Source organism: Hylobates moloch, unplaced genomic scaffold, assembly GCF_009828535.3.
Source record: "Hylobates moloch isolate HMO894 unplaced genomic scaffold, HMol_V3 SCAFFOLD_8, whole genome shotgun sequence".
Taxonomy (NCBI): Eukaryota; Metazoa; Chordata; class Mammalia; order Primates; family Hylobatidae; genus Hylobates; species Hylobates moloch.
The window spans coordinates 125,236,958-125,254,808 of NW_026652283.1; the positions used below are offsets into that span (position 1 = coordinate 125,236,958).

The following is a 17,851-nucleotide window of genomic DNA, read 5'->3' on the forward strand; positions in this document are numbered from 1 at the left end:
TTAATGAAATGAAAAAAAAGGCAAACTTAAGAAATTCATTTTTAGAAACTTGAGAGGAAAAAGAACATAAAAATAAGGCTTTCCCTTCGGTGTATGACAAAGCCTATTTTTAGGAGTGAGGGGCTTCCCCCTGTCAATCAGGCAAGATTTCCGAGTTATTGCTGCTATCTTTATTAATGCATTGAGTTTTCTACCATACAAGGAAACTCTGGGTCTGAAATTCTGTTATTCAGCTACTGAAAAGCTAAAATTTTGCTCCATTACTTCTTCTTTACAATTGAGTAAATCTTGTTAGGGGACAAACTTAAAATAGTTTCGTCACCAGAATATTTTTAACAGAGCCTTCAAGAATAGAAACAGCTGTACGAGCAGAGGGAGGTGTTCTTGCTGCTCTACGATTGAAGGCGAAGGTGCGCTGAAACCTCCAAGAAGAATTCGACTCAGACCTCATTGTTATTTAACGTTTTTCTGACAAGCACGGAAGTTTCAAGACAAGATCCAATTATCTTAAATTGCTACAAATGGATCTTTAAATGTCATAGTTCAAGGAGAAGTTCACAGTGTTTGGGAAAAGGCTTAATGAAAAGTTCACAACAAATTGTAAAAATCTAAATCCTTCTCAAATTCATTGACATTTGGTAGAGCAAACATATTAGCATATTACTAAATGCATATGATACGATACTGTAATAGTTTAGCAATCCCCAAAACCAATAAACCATGGAGGCTGTCTCAATAACAGTAGTGTGCTGGTCATGATGGACTCCCGAGTTGGACCTCCCAATTTCTGGTAGAGCCCCCCATAGAAAACACTGAGTCTGTCTGTGTCTGTCTGAACGTTTGAAATAGAGCCTGGGTTGTGCTATCATAACATGGAGTAAAGACAGCTTAATTAAAGGTCTGGGGCTTATGGGAAGGCCAAGGTGGGAGCATTTGCTTGAGCCCAGGAGTTCCAGGCAAGCCTGGACAACACAGTGAGATCCCCATCACTACAAAAATTAAATTAAAAAAATAAATAGCTGAGCGTGGTGGTGCCCATGCCCTAAGCTACTTGGGAGGCTGACCAGAAGGATCCCTTGAACCCAGGAGGTCAGGGCTGCTGCTGGGAGCTACAATTGTACCAGTGCACCCTAGGCTGAGCAACAGAGCAAGACTCTGTCTCCATAAACAACAACAAATGGCTGATCTTAGTGGTGCATGCATCATTTTATTTTTCTACTTGAATTATCTCTAAAGATTTTTCTACTTTTGATTCAATTGACTAAATAGGTCCTGATTTATAATTTCATTGTTAGTTAACCCTGATTAAGCCTGCTTATGTGCAAGGGATGGCTTCTGTTTGAATCTAATGCACAAACCTATGCAGTAGGAGCTATTATCAACCCACAACAGGGCCCAGAGACTTAGAAAATTGGCCAGTGCTGCCTGGCTCGTGTCTGGCAGAACCAGGCCTGACCCTAGGTACCTTGCAGCCAGAATCTGTGTTCTTCCTCACTGTGCTTTACTGCCTCTTATGGTTTACTGTAATAAGGAAGGACTCAATGTTTGCCACTGCATGCTGCAGCGAAGCACCCTACACATCAGTGCTCACTACCGCTCTTAACACTTGCTTTGAATAGCTTTTCTAACACTTTCATTCTTGCTTGTTTAGAACATATTTCAGCCTCTGATGATAGGTTAGGCTGGATAACCTTGTGAGTTCCTCCCTCGCGTGAGAGGCTATGATCTTCTGTGCTCAACTGTTTCTGAATCTGAAGAGCAGAGATTTCAGTGGTGTAGTAAGAATATATAATGAGGGTGACCATTAAGTTATTTCCCAAACTGGAGTACTTTCATGGGTGAAAATGGACACGATCAATAACTGTGCTGGGACAGCAGGTGTAAACATGGGGCATAGGGTCACCCCATTGACACCCACTTAAGGTCTAGTTTGCATGCACGTTCTAATTTTTGGAAAGCCTCCAAATGCCCTGTGTAGTCAGCATTCTTACAGAGCTCATGATCCCAACAAATTATACAAGTAACTAAAAGAGCAAATAAACTGAGCACTGCTATTGCAGTCTGAAGTCCTAGATGTTAATACCACACTACTTTGTCCCAGCTGATTGGCTTTGGTAAAGAAAAGTGGTATTCCTTATTTCCTGATAGATTCATGAGGCTTCTAGTAATTACTACTATGTAATTCTTGGGATTGATATGGAAAGAAAGGTAGAGAGATAGACAGTTTATTTGATTGAAATGCTTCTGCATTTATACTTGGTATACTGTGTATTTTTTCAAGAACAGCTCAGCTATACCTGTCAGGATGAAAATAAAAATAACGTGAATGGGTCGAGGCACAGTGGCTCACGCCTGTAATCCCAGCACTTTGGGAGGCCAGGGTGGGCGGATCACTTGATGTCAGGAGTTTGAGATCAGTCTGGCCAACATGGCAAAACACTGTCTCTACTAAAAATGCAAAAATTAGCAGGGCATGGTGGCAGGCGCCTATAATTGTAGCTGCTCAGGAGGCTAAGGCAGGAGAATCGCTTGAACCCAGGAGGCAGAGGTAGCAGTGAGCCCGGATAGCGCCACTGCACTCCAACCTGGTCGACAGAGTAAGACTCCATCTCAACAACAACAACAAAAGTTAATGGGTAATTGGAGGAATATAGAATGTTTTGGAATCCACGTTAAGCTTTAGGTTTTTGTTTCAGGAGCATAAAGATGGAAAATGAAGCTTCTTAAGTGACTGGTCTATCCAGCCCTAAGCAGACATCTCTCAACCACGTTCTTAGTGAAAATTAAGACTAAAAATAGTTTTGTTTTGTTTTGTTTTGTTTTGTTTTGTTTTTTGTTATTTTTTTAAGCACAGGAGTAATCTGCATAACTGAATTGATGTTCACTTTATTTTTTTTCCTTCTAGTTATCTCGTGTGGAAGCCTTTCCTTTCCCCCAAATGGCAACAAGATTGGAACGCTGACAGTTTATGGGGCCACAGCTATATTTACGTGCAACACCGGCTACACACTTGTGGGATCTCATGTCAGAGAGTGCTTGGCAAATGGGCTCTGGAGCGGCACCGAAACTCGATGTCTGGGTAAATTTATCTATGTTCTGGCGCTTACTTAATTCAAATAAACCTTAGAAATAGATTACAGCTGTGTAACACACATGACTTCTTGCTGTAATGCCTTAAATCCTACCTGGGGTGGAAATGCTGCACTTCCCAGTGTGATTTTTTCTTTGGGTGTCTACAGGGATTTGTTTTTAATCCAAGCAATAAATGAGAGTCATATATTGCCTTAAGTGCCATAAAGGCAATCTTGCCAGAGTGCTGAGAATACACCTGCACTCAAATGCCATCATGGTTTTACGACACACAAAAATGAATTTCAAAAATATTGTTCATTTTATGTTTTTAAAAATTTAAAAATTATGTCAATGAATTGAAGTTATCTTCATCCAAATTGACATAAATACAGTGAATTATTTAAAATGCTATATGTCTACAATAATTTGGTCTTCTTTTTTCAAAAAGTTAAAATATTCTGCATAATTTAAAAAAATAGATTGAAAAATATTTCCGTTGGAAAATGCTTTGAATAATTGCATGACAAATCTTGAATAAGCAGTCTAAAGAACAACTATTACTAAACAGTGATCTTAGTAGGTCTGCTGGTCATTTGTAAAATACCTTACCTGGCTTTGGTTCTTCTGAACCTTCTCCACATTCTTCCTTTTTTTTTCAATCACTCAAAGCCATAGAAACTGAAGCTTTAAGCTTCTGAATCTGCGTTGGCTAGGATCACTTCAGGAACTAAGCCAGGCCCAGTAAACTTCAAATAGCAAAACCTGTTCTTCTTTTCATTTGGGAGAATTTGAAGAAACAGGATGAAAGTAAGGTAGTAACCCTAGAGAAAAACCAACCACCAAAAGGAGGTTCTCACAGTTGTCTGTGAAACACTATCTACTTATTTTAAATCACTGCAGGACTCACATGAATGCTGCTTGGTTTCTCACACTCTTTCTCGCTCTCTCTAGTGTATTATTGAATGTATTTAGTGCATTATATATTATTGAACACAATTAATTATATATATGAGTATATGCATATGTGTCTGTCGTTGGGTGTCCTCATTACAGTTCTCAGTAGACGATGACATTTCCCTGGACTATGTATGCTTCTTCTTGTAGAGAGTCACAAGTCCTTCTGAGAGCTTCCGTGCATTCCTAAATATCCTTCTGAAATTGGCTATGGAGCAGCACTCTCCTTTAGGCAGCTTTGGTGTGGACCAGCTCTTCTGCCTGGAGCTTGGTCCTCTGAAGGAGCCCAGTTCCACTGGGAGGGAGCTAGGTGGTCCAAGACACTTATGTCTGACAGTATGTACCGCATCTCTGTTAGTAATTGTAAACATGAAAATTAATAGCAACTTACACTTGATTGCTGTTCTACTGCTTACAAACATCCCTAATCTCATCCTTTTGGACATTACCAATACAGGATGCAGGAAAGGCCTTCATTGGTGCTTTGGGAGTTTAAGTGATACATTCAGTTTACATAACTGTTAAATGATGGGTCAGCTTGGGGATTATTGATCCCTGATAAGCCTTTATCTATCTTGTGTTATTCTTGTGTCTGAAAGTTAGGGCTTTGGAGTAGAAAGGATGAGATAAATGTTGAATAGTTGGCTGCCTGGAGATGCCCCCAAACGTGCCTCAGTGCTATGCAATACATCTTACAAGCTTTTGAAAGATGATTTGCTCAGAAATGGGTCCATTTGCTCAGAGGAAAATAAGGAAGAAGAAAAATGCCCAGGTTATAATATATAAAACATTTGTGTTGCAGATACTGGATACAGCATATAAGGAATAATAAAATTGGAAGAGACATAGAATATTTAAAGGGAAAAATATAGAAAAAGATTAGAAATGACACATACATGTGTACGTGCTAATGGATAAACCATGGGTAATTCATTTAGCACAAACATTTTGAAAGTTAATAAATATAGTTTTTGCAGCTACCACTGTAACTGGAAGGGTTGAGATTCATAATGTGAAGCACGGTAATGAAGCATATCCCTTTACCAAAGACATCTTTTGCTGGGGAGTGACAGCATGTGGAACTCGGCAAGAACATATGTCCACAAGAAACCATAAAGTTGCACGTGAGACTCAGAGGAAAATAGGGATGAGTGAGTAAAAAGGTAGGAGAACAGAGATGATATTGCTTGAGTGGATTGTAGGACTCTAAGATAGATGAAGGGAACAGAGGCTGCAACCCTAAATCTACACAAATATTTAATAGAGTAGCAAATGGATACGTCCATAATCCAAGTGTCAACTAGGTGCCATATTTGGAGACAGTGGTTATAAATGATGATATTTATTGATGACTTAACATGCACATGGCATTTGTGAGATTTATCTGATTAGAACGTACAGTAAGTGCTTATTCCTTCGACCTGCAGATAAGAAAGAAAGAAAGCATAGAGAAGTGAAGAATTTGCCCAACATCATAAAACCAAGAATACTATCATGCTAATTCAGACCAATAAGGAGGAGTGTGTTGTGTTAACTAGAAATAAAATAATCTCTGGAACCTGGATTAGTCCCATCTGGAGGAACATGCAAGGGGCAGGTGCAAGGGTCTTTGTGCCTTAGTTCTGCCTGGCTAATTGTGTCCTTCATCCTGTACTGCCAGGATGCTGACACGCTCTCGCCTATCAGTCTTGCTATTGCTTTTCTTCCATCTCTTAACTTGTTATTTGAATTAACCCTTTCCCTGTTTCCATGGTTACGGCTCTTTTGAAAATCACTCTGGGTTTCCACCAAGTTAAATATCGTTGAGTAACCTTCAGGCTCATCTGGACCATGCCGAGGTAAAGAAGATAGTTGTAGTGGGGAAATGTCTGATACTAAAGAGGCAGTTGGTAAGGATATGTGTATATATATATATATAATTTCACAAGACTCCATGTGAGTTTGGGTCCTTTTTTTTTGTTTAATATTGTAAAGAGAGAGTATTCATTAGTACTATTCAGAAATGGTGTTTCTGAATCAAAAATATATATACATGTTCTGAAAACTGTGTCTATGTAATCATGGCTTCAACTCTAAAAAAGATGACCGCTTGACAAAACAAAACAACCCCCAAAACTATGACTTTAAAAAGCAAATCATCCAATCAGGGAAAAATGGGAAATTACCCAAATACACAGAGACAGCTATACCAGATTTTCTACAAGAAATTCAATTTTCAAGCTAAGCAACTGTCCCAGGACATGTTGAAGAGAATGAAATGCGTTTGTAAAGAGAGTGTCTTGAGGGACAAATTCACCACAAATTGGAAATGATGTGAAGGGTTAGGAACTCCAAGAAAGCTGCCTCAATTATGCTTGAAACAAGAACCAAATTCATTCTTGAAGCTGGTATGAAAATGGATGCTTATTCAGTTCTGGTTTTTTTTTTTCTCATTAAGAAGCTTTTAAAAACTTTTTAATTTTAATTTTTATGGATACATATTAGGTGTTTATATTTGTGGGGCACATGAGATTTTTGATACACACATACGGTGTGTAATAAGCACATCCTGAAGAAGCTTTTTTATGGAATACAGAAGTTAGGAGTTTTTTATTTTTATTTTTGTTTTTTTTGAGACAGGGTCTCACTGTGTTACCCAGGCTGCAGGGCAGTGGTGCGACAGCAGCTCACGGCTACCTCGACCTCCTGGACTCAAGTGCTCCTCCCACCTCAGCCCCCCAAGTAGCTTGGACCACAGTGCACATCAGCATGCCCAGCTAACTATTTACAATTTGTTTTGTAGGTACAGGGTCTTCCTAAATTGCCCAGGCTGGTCTCAAACTCCCGGGCTCAAGCAATCCTCCCGCCTTAGTCTCCCAAAGTGCTGGGATTATAGGCGGGACATTTTTAAAATCAGAAACTGGCACTCCCCGAAGATAAGGAGCTTATAAAAGAGAACTTCAGAGTTCTCAATGAAGTTGTGTCTCCTGCCCAGGAGCATTTCATCTGAATCAGCTGAGGGGACTAAAACTCACACTGCTGAGTTGCTGGCAGTGTTCTTGGTGAGACGTTATGGAAAGGAAGGACCCCAGAGTGAAACTCATGTCCAGTGTGATTGTCTTGGTGAGACGTTATGGAAAGGAAAGACCCTAGAGTGAAACTGATACCCAGTGTGATTGTCTTGGTGAGAAGTTACGGAAAGGAAGGACCCCAGAGTGAAACTCATGTCCAGTGTGATTGTTCTCATAACAGGAATAGCAGGAAAAGCAGCTAGCTGTCAAAACCCGTAAACTGACTTGATGATGTATAGAGCAGATACCCAAGCATATTCTTCATAAGTAACTTTGGAAATGTATTTTCACATAGAAGTAATACAGTTGCCAAGACACTATGTGAGTTTGGGTCCTTTTTTTTGTTTAATATTGTTATGAGATGGGTATTCATAAGTACTATTCAGAAATGGTGTTTCTGAATCAAAAATTTTTATTCCTATATTCGATTAGGGCATTGTTGAAAGAGTGAAAATAATATTGGATGATGGATTCAGGATCTCAAATTCTCATGATAGGACAAACAATATAATAGAAATTAAGTAAAATTTTTCTCAGAGTAGAAATAAGATAATTTCAATGTATATGATGAGAAGAAATTCTGAGTTCGTAGTGTACAGGCAGAGAACTCAGGAGTTTGGGTAAGAGCAAGTTCATAAGTGACAAGTGCTCCCATGCCATGCTCAGGCTGAGTCTTATTAATAAGGTTCCTCCCATCCTCTGTTTGCCCAGGAATCCCATATCCAGAATCATTACTTCAGTGTTTTAATAGTTTAAGTGGGTTCTTGAGGAATTGCTATGCATCTGTGGTGATGGATCTGGTACCTATGATCTTTGAGCACTGTTTGGAATTTTTTTTTTTTTTCTGAGATGGAGTCTCACTCAGTTGCCCAGGCTGAGTGCAGTGGTGTGATCTCAGCTCACTGCAACCTCTGCCTCCTGGGTTCAAGCAGTTCTCCTGCCTCAACCTCCCGAGTAGCTGAGATTACAGGCACCCACCACCACACCTGGCTAATTTTTTGCATTTTTAGTAGAGACAGAGTTTTACCATATTGGCCAGGCTGGTCTGGAACTCCTGACCTTGGGTGATATGCCTGCCTCGGCCTCCCAAAGTGCTGGGATTACAGGCGTGAGGCACCATGCCAGGCTGGAAAATTTTTGATATTATTTTGACAGAGAGAAAAGTAAGGTAGTCATTCATAACTATTTTCAAATATTTAAAATGCTATCAGGTGAAAGATGGGAGAAACTAGTTGTGGGAAGTTGTTTTCCATATCGGTGCCAGCCCTGACTGATGGGTAGAGTGAACATGAAGACCGTGCTGAGATCTATACATCCTAATCAGGAATATGTGGGTGGGAAAAAAGAAACAAACATAAAATTAATTGCATATATCTGCCAAGACAAAGCCTAGGTTTGATGCAGACATCCTATGTACATATTTGTCTGTTCTCAGGCTCCTAAGAAAGACATACCTGAGACTGGGTAATTTATAAAGGAAACGGGTTTAATGGATTTCACTGTTCCACCTGGCTGGGGAGGCTTCACAATCATGGTGGAAGGTAAAGGAGAAGCAAAGGCACATCTTACATGGTGGCAGGCAAGAGAGCGCATGCAGGGGAACTCCCCTTTATGAGACCGTGGGATCTTGTGAGACTTATTCACTACCAGGAGAACAGAAACACCTGCCCCCGTGATTCAATTATGTCTTCCTGTCCCCACCCTTGACAAATGGGGATTATTACAATTTAAGGTGAGATTTGGGTGGGGACACAGCCAAACCATATCAAACAGGCACTGTGTACAGAGAAAGAGAGCTTTTGGAATCAATGTAAAAAATCCCCACATCCTCCTTCATTTGTGTATTTTTAAACAAGTGGATCTTCCCAACAAGGCAACAAAGACTTTATGCAAAAGGCAGGGTCCACTTTGGTTCTTTAGATTAACCTCCCTTGGGCTGTATACCCTAGGTCCACTATGTTTTCCATCCTGGTGCAAGACTTTTTGACAAAATACTTTTTTTTCCAAATTGTGGCTGAGATATTTTGTGGTTTATTTTTGGGGCTGCTAGAAAGAATACTGTTTCCTGAGATTGTGCTTCAGTTTCATCTGCAACATGACTCATACTTCTGGCATGCTAGTTGTTTCCAGTGACTTCCAACAGGGGAGAATATGCTGGAATCCTTTTTGAGTATTGCAGCTGGAGGGGCCAAGCACGGGAATGGATGAGCGTTGACAGACTGAGTCTTGAGAACATCAACTGTAGGACAGCTGTATTTAAGGAAAGAAAAGATGATTTTCGACACCTAATATTCAAGAACTCAATCCATGCTGTGTTTTAGGTCCCTAGTCTGGATTCTAAGAACCTTGAGAGAAAATGGAGTGTGCATGTAAATATCTTTATAAATAGATTTTGAGCAAAGTAATGCACAGGTGCATCAAAGTACACTATTATAAAATTTAGCCCACCTTCATCAACACCATCACTCCTGCGTTATTACTGGGACCTCCCAGAGTTCTGCAAATTGCCAAGGACCCGCTCTAATTTACCAGCTGTACTGTGTAATGCTACACCTCTTCCCAGGCCACAGAATTAAGCACTGAGAATGCTGACCTGGTATCCACTTTCTCAGGCACCTGCTAATCCACCCAGGAAGTTTATAACCTACATGATCCCTTAATTATTTTCTCCTGTTTATCTTCCCTGTGGTAGTTTGCTTAAACCAACAGAGAGCACACAAACTGGAAAGAGGTTATAGTTTGTGGTCTGGGTTTCCTGTCGCAGAATCCCACATTCATATTTTGAAAACATTTACATCATTTAGACTTTTCAGCACATAAGAACCCATCCTCTCCCCACTGTTACCTCTTCAATCTCTAGTATTCAAGATATTAGTGATAGATTGAGTTATTTCCCACATAAAGGACATTATCATTTTTTATTAGATTGTTTTGCTATTGTTTGAAATAAGTTTACATTTATTGTGCTATTATAACCATGACGAGATGAGTTGTTCTGTAAATACAATATAATGATTATTTATATGGCTAAAATAGCTAGATGACATGATTCAAAATACTGTTTTTAGACTGTAGTTGTTCGTAGTTCTTAGATAATCAAGTTTAAATATATTCTTCCATTGCCTTGTATTTTGGAAAGATCCACATAAAATATTTAATAAAACAACTGATTATGATAATGCTTATATCACAGCAGAAAGGTAGTATTAGAGCAGAAAGATTAGCACTGCCTCTCCTGATGCCCTCGCCCTCCCCCCGCCATCTTTGCTATACCATCTTAAGTGTCAAATATGTTCTGTTTGTTAGCCAGGAAAACTCCCTATACCAGTCTTCAGATTTTCCAAATGTATTGTCAGTGGCTAGGGAATAAATAGCAAAATTCTCAGTGTTGGGTTTTTCTGTCATATTTCTGAATAGTATTTAATATTTTTCTTGTTCCTCAAGAACTATTATGCAGCATTCAGAGGTTAATAAGATGTGGTTCTTCTTTTATGAAATCTATAAGGAATAAATAAGGTAAATACCAAGTAGGATTAATAAAAAGTTGAAAATAGGCAGGAGGCGGTGGCTCACGCCTGTAATCCCAGCACTTTGGGAGGCCAAGGCGGGCAGATCACGAGGTCAGGAGTTCGAGACCAGCCTGGCCAACACAGCGAAACCTCATCTCTACTAAAAATGCAGAAAATTAGCTGGACGTAATGGTGGGCACCAGTAATCCCAGCTACTTGGGAGGCTGAGGCAGCAGAATTGCGTGAACCCGGGAGGTGGAGGTTGCAGTGAGCAGAGATCATGCCATTACACTGCAGCCTGAGTGATAGAGCAAAATTTCATCTCAAAAAAAAAAAAAAAAAAAAAAGTTGGGAATAGAATAATGGCAAAAGGGAGATATAGGCAAAGTACTTGAGAAATCCAGGTGAGAGTGGGAGCAACCTAGGGGCTGATAGAAGAGTAGATATGGGGGAAGCCACCCTGATTCTGGGTGGAATTCCAGCAAGCAGGCATGGGGTAAAGCCATTCCAGAAAGCAAGAGTGGCAAATGTGGTAGCAGTAGCATAGATGCAGAGTATGGCCCAAGGAAGTCGGACTTGCCTGAAACAAGCAGGCGCTGGAGTCGAACTCTCGACGGCCGCATGGTCACGAGAGCCTGGACTGATAGGGCCACAAGGTGGTGGAAAAGATCTAACTCTGACACCCGCTCTAGGGCAGGCTTTGAGCTGAGTCCCGATGCCCAGAGCATGGTGCTGCACTCAGAACTCACAGTCCAACAGGGAAAGTGCATAGGTACAAAAAATTAGAATGCCACATGCTAAATCTAAAACGAAACACAGCAGAAAAGTAGGAGGCTGGGTGTTTTAAATAGGCAACACCAAAGATAGGCTGTCCTATTGTAGGAGAAACCTGAAGCAAGGGAGATCTTTGCATCTTGTATGAAGGGGCAGCTCTTCCTTTGGGGTTTGTGGAGGATGCGCACCTGCAGTGGATTTGGACTGAGGTTTGAGGGACAGAAAGAGGTGACAGTGGCAGGCAAGACTGCAGAGGAAGCTTTAGGACAATGAGGCAGGATAGGCCCAGGGAAGAAGGTGGAAATGTGGTGTATTCGGGAACTACATTGAGACAAGGAACAGATGAAAGATTTCTGAAAGCCCCAAAGACAATCCAAATCATGGCCCTGGTTTGAGGTTTTCTTCAAACCAAATAGGTTTTAAAAAGCTGTCATTCACTAAGGTGTGTTAAGCAGAGATTTGATCAAATGGATTTGTGGCAGAGGACTCGGGCCCGTGTTTGATGCTGTCACAAACAGCACAGAGTGTTGTGTGCTCTGCAAGCCCAATACCTCCATGTTGGACGAATTCCACACACTCTGTGTGATACCATATGCATATCTATGCAGGGGCTAAGTCGCTCAGCATTGCCGCTAGAAATTGCACTTGGAGGGAAAAAAAAACCTCACTTATCAATATTCAAATGTGTTTCTTTAACATATGCAGATCTAGAGACTTAAATATGTCCGTTGATGTGTACTGCGAATAATAGTTTTTCCTGCTTATAAGTGAATCTGATCCACCTGACCTTTTGTGACCATTTGTTAATACTCAAGAAAAGTTTGCAAATTGGCTTTGGAATCTACTGCCCAAATAACTCTGACTTTAGCCCAAAGACCGTGTTATTGCACAGAATGGATAGAATAAAGCATATTGTATTCCCCTACGGCACATGATATTTGTAATGTATTTTACTTTCACCAATAAGTACCAATAATCACAAAGCAAATACTGAGGTTGGATATTTGGTTTATAGATCTTCTAAAAATGGATTCCGTTCTAATCCCCGGACCAATATTTATTATTTGTACATCTACAAACCTGCACATTGAAGAGGTGCCCTTCAAGGAGGACTCTCTAGGGGAAAAAGTGCGTGTGTGGGAGACCTGGTGTGAGGGGAGAGATCCTACAGCTCCAACGGAAGGAGCCGATTCCTCCCCAAAGAATGCAGGGCTCCAGGTCTGTCCTCTGTCATGGGAGACATTATGGCAACATTCCCACTGGTATACGGGGTTTCTGCGGGAGAAGTGAAACAGTGGAACTCTATTACATTTCCAAATCAGGGAACCCATTTCCAAAATCACACAGGTCTACATACTTGTCACAGACTCTCACCTGCTGCACTTGCATTTGAGGTGTTCACTCTGCATGTGTTATGGTGTTAAGGTAAATCGGCTAACGAGTACCTCAGGTCTCTTTGAGGGTCCACCTTGTGTCAGTCACTCAGGAAGTCACCACTAACAATCAGCGTGGTGGTTTTAGGTTGCAAACCGCATGACTCTTTTCAGTAGCAAAAGCAAGTGTTGCAAAAACAGTGCGGATAGCGTAAACAAAGCCAAATCCTGTGCGCCAGTAAGATTCCTCCTCTAAAACACAGCTTCGTAGAACCAGTTTCCAGAAAACATAGGTAACCCAGCAGGTCACGCTGCAGTTCTGAAGGAACCAGATTCATTCAGGAACCAGTTTCTGAGTGTTCACTCTACTGTAAATAAACAAAACAACCTTTTGTCCTCTCGGCAAGGTTTTTTATAACTTACGCTAAAAGACCTGTGCAGTGGAATTCAGATGGGACTCTAGAAACAAAGGCTTTGAGAGGCTGGCCCTGCGGAGGCCCCTGCTCTGCTGTGTTGAATTCTGTAAACTGCAGGTGTGCGGCCTCCCCTGGTCTAAGTGTGGGCTACACTGTGTGGGTGTTAATGGAGTGAGTGGTTTCCCCTGTGTCTGTCCCTAATGAACCTCAGACTCAACTGACCTCACAGAGGGAATTCAGCCACTTTCTGCCCTGCTGAGTGCTCTGGCACAAATGTAGTTTGCAGGCAAACCTTGACCAATCAAGAGATTAGGCCTTTCCTCCTTCTCGAGCCTTCTTCCTGACATTTTGCTTGCGACATACTCTATTTCTTTGCCATGAAAATGGACTTAGTATTCCATCCATCTTGCTACCAGTCTCTGTGCTTTGTTCAAAAGTTTGGTAGATTTTGTTTCTTTCAAATCCAATTTTAGAGAAAGATTGTTAAAATAACTCCCCTTTTTCTATTTGAGACATTTTAAGAAAAATATAATAGCAGTTTCTAATTACAAACAGTAACAAAGCTTTCATCAGACACAGAATAGAGTAGACTGAAAAGCTAGTGATTTTCAAAGCTTATGGTATGGAAACTCTTTGTAACGCAGGAAAGACGTTCAAATTCCTGGGACCCACCCAGTGTACTGCACAGTCCATATGTATAACACCTCAGTGGTTCTGAGGTTTCACAGTATCGTTGTTATTGTTTTTATTATCTTTTGAGACAGAGTCTTGCTCTGTCGTCCAGGCTGGAGTGCAGTGGTGCAATCTCGGCTCACTGCAACCTCTGCCTCCCGGGTTCAAGCAATTCCTCTGCCTCGGCCTCCTGAGCAGTTGGGACTACAGGTGTGTGCCATCTCGCTCGGCTAATTTTTGTATTTTTAGTAGAGATGGGCTTTCACCATGTTGGCCAGTCTTGTGTCGAACTCCTGACCTCAGGCGATCCACCTACCTCAGCCCCGCCAAGTGCTGGGATTACAGGCATGAGCCACTGTGCCTGGCCCCGGTATTCTTATTCCAATGACATGTTTTGTAGAATAGTGTGTAAAACAGAGTCACTGGAGCAGACCATTGCATTCTTGGTTCCGTTACTGCTTCTCTCAACCATTTTAAGCGGTTGGTGAATTACCCCATCCACTGTCATACCTGTCCTCAGCGTGGAGAAAATGAAGAATTAAAATGTAAAATTCATGAAGTTTGCTAGTAATTGAATTGTTAATTCATGCTTGAGCTAAAAGAAAATTCAGCAGTTCCATGAGGATATATCTACATTATCTCTTTATATACATTGGATTAAAAATCCTATGAATTTACAGTTTCATAGCATTCTTTCCTAATTCTTCAGCTGTTTGCTTCTCAGTCCTATCGCGTTCAGATTACTAGTAGACTAATAAATTCACGCAGAAGATTGATTTAAGAGAAAAATGGGCCACTTGCTTTCATGCCAAGGTTTTCCTTCCACACTTTAATAGGACAATTTCTGACAGACACTTCTCAAGATATCCAGGCTGCATGATGTCCCGGGTGTGACTGTTGTTGCTACACAATTGCCTGCGGGAGACATTGGGCAGTTTTTGTTTAAACTGAAACTAAATGTCAATGAATAATAAATAAACAAGTCTGCAAAATCAAAACAAATCACAGCCTCTGGGCTCTGGCATCATAGTGTAAGGTCCACTGAGGAATTTCAGTATTTTATTATCACTAGATGATATTTGGTTTTGAAGTGTGCAGGGCTGCCCTCACCCCACGTTCATTTATTTTAAAAAATTCCATTAATAGAGTTGTTTGTCCTCCTTTGCTACTGTGCATACTCAGTGGAGTTGCAGCAACTATCTTCAAATAGTAGCAGAGTCACACAGTGAGGCTGACACCTACCGTGACCCAAGCTGGACAGGATGCAAATGGTCACCCTCCTAGCAAATGTATAACTGGGTCATTTGACATCGTACTCTTCATATTTTAACAGATGCTTTAAAAATTTATAACATTTCTAATTTCTGTGGCTAGAATGTCTTGCCGTCACCTTTTCCCGGCTAACAAGTGCTCATCCTTCAGACTTGAAACGCCGCCTCTTTCACCAGGAGTCCTGGTCCTCAGCACAGCTGAGTGCTCCTTCCACTCGTTCCCAGCCTGCTAGGTCCGCACACCCTCAGGACTCTGCACATGACAGCTGCTCATCTGCGTTTACCCTCTGCGATTGTGTCTTATTCCTTGTTTAATCTCCAGCCCCAAGAACATTGCAACCCACAACAAATCATCATGAAATTATTGTCAAATAAGTGAATTATTGTCAAATACATGAAGGTGACATAGGGGACAGTGTAAAGGACATGACTGCCCAGTGGTGAGGTTGTTCTATTTCTATTCATTTCAACAAGTGCTCAGTGCGTGACTAATATGGCAGAGACACTGCAGAGCAGCATGAACATGATTACATTTCATTCTGATGAAAGACAGAGAGACCTTGTAGGTTTGGTGTAGATGACTCAAAACCAAGACTACATCAAAGATATTAAAAGAAAAAGTAACTCACATACAAAGCATATAGAATAATACTGTCATAGACTAATAGAATCTTAAATTTAAAATAGAGCTCAAAATTCATTGAGTTCAAAATCCTCCTAATGCAATTTTCCCTTCCTCAACATATTGACACAATATCATTAATATTTGGGTTAAAGAGTATTCTATGAATGAAATTGTGTGGTTATCCTCTATCTGTAATAGACTATAATTGGTCTAAGATTTTGAACGTTTTAAAACAGAATTAACTGATGGCTGGAAAGTGATAACAGGTAAAAAACAGATTGCTATCTCATTGTTTCAAAATAGGAAGCCACAGTGTAGGAATAATTGTTCCATATTAGAAAGCTTAGATACTAGGCAATCCTGCTGATACATAACTTTTTTTTCTTCAGGCAAGGAGGTAAAATGAAATGTTTTTGAAGGACATCCTCTATTTTCTGTAGGTGTTTGGTGCCAATTTCTCAGAGAACCGAAATGACCATGTGTCAGAGAGGAGTTGCTGTTGGGAATCTTTATTTACAATCATGGCTGTCAGGCTTCCTGCCTGATTTCTAGAGTACACAGATGCTTCCTTGAGCATTACAAGTACTTGTTTGCCATTTTCCCAAAGAAGAGTGCAACTTCAAACCATGTGCACTTATTAAAACTCAGTTTAGAAAAATACAAGGTTTAAAAGGAGTCATGCTTGTCCAAGTCAAGAATGAGGCCTGAACAGATTACCTAAAATGAGAGGAGCTCCGTTAAAATGCACCCCTCTTCACATCACTACTACCTTTGGTCCCAAGTCCCCTCCTCTTGGAGTGGTTCCAGGCTTCAGAAGTAATCCCAAAAGGAATCGCTGATGTCATTTTATTGTGTGTTTCTAGAAACTAGCTATTCTATGCCTCACCTCCGAAATGGCTGGGATCTCTTATGCTGGGCTGATAAGCTCTTCTGGCTCTCGTCAAGTCCTCATCTCCCTGTCTCTAGGGTTGGAACGATGGCTCCATCTCCCCCATGCACGACAGAGCATGTTGTGCAAAGGACACTGTTTGGAAAGCTGGAACCTTCAGAGACAATGTCCTCTATGCCTATGATAACACTTGCGCCTTCAGGGGGCGTCTCTTCAAAATATGGAGAACGTTCACCCTCATCCACGTTCTCCACTTGTATCAAGTCTCATATGTGGGAGTGATTGGGACAAATCACCAGAACTGACTTATTGATCTGATTGACTGGAATACCTGCGAATGCACTAAAATTAGCCAAATCTAGCCTAGCTTTTTTTGATCTAATCTCTTCTGCGAGTTGAGGCAGAGATCAGATTCTTCTCTCTCTCTCTCCTCTGCAATGTTACCTTCCTGATAATAAGTTTGTTCTCCAAAATAGGAGAACACAATGTTTCTAAACTTTGTTTGAAGCAGAAATGTAGATTATGATTTTAGATAACCCTAGAAGAGTATGCTTAATCCCAAAGGAGTATGACAGCAATTTTCCAATTTTCTCAAATCTGGCTGTACAGGAACTTGTGTGGAGCATCACTGGCTGTGTTATCTGTTGGGGAAATAAGTGGGCAGGGAAAGTCTCTGCCTTGATATTCTGCATGGACCCAAGGCTTCTGCAGCTGTTTCCCTATGAAAAATTTCTTTCTATAACTTCAAAGATAAATATTGATTATTATTTTTAGAACAGGCGTACTCTCACTATTGCAAAATTCCTGTTGAACCAATTGTTTTTCTAATGTATTCTTTATTTTCCTGTGAATTAAGCAAAAAGAAATGTTGATGCAACTATAGGACAGTGACAAAGATGATGATTTAGGAACTCATAGTGAATGTTTTTCCTCTTCTTGTGACTCCAAAACCCGTGTGTAACACAGGTCCCATTCATGGAAGTTACACTTAAGCCTTTATATTTTGTTGATTTAATAAGAATACCCTTTCCGTATATGCGAGGAAGGGAGAGAGAGAAAAGGAGAAGGTGGAGGAAAGGAAAGAAGGAAAAGTGAGGGCAGTAAAGAGGCAGAAGAGGGAAATGGAAGAGAAGGTGATAAAGTGGTGTGGCTCACACCTGTCATCCCAGCAGAAGAGGGAAATGGAAGAGAAGGTGATAAAGTGGTGTGGTGGCTCACACCTGTCATCCCGGCAGAAGAGGGAAAT

The 17,851-nt window shown here is 40.8% G+C and overlaps 1 protein-coding gene across 1 annotated transcript in view; it reads left to right on the top strand.

Annotated features, from left to right (window-relative positions):
* The window catches only part of CSMD1 (CUB and Sushi multiple domains 1), a 2,040,038-nt gene that overhangs the window by 1,955,654 nt on the left and 66,533 nt on the right, over positions 1-17,851 (top strand). Inside the window, exon 53 of the mRNA XM_032158987.2 lies at positions 2,906-3,079. Coding sequence (XP_032014878.1) covers positions 2,906-3,079 — 174 coding nt within the window. The remainder of the gene's footprint in view (positions 1-2,905; positions 3,080-17,851) is intronic.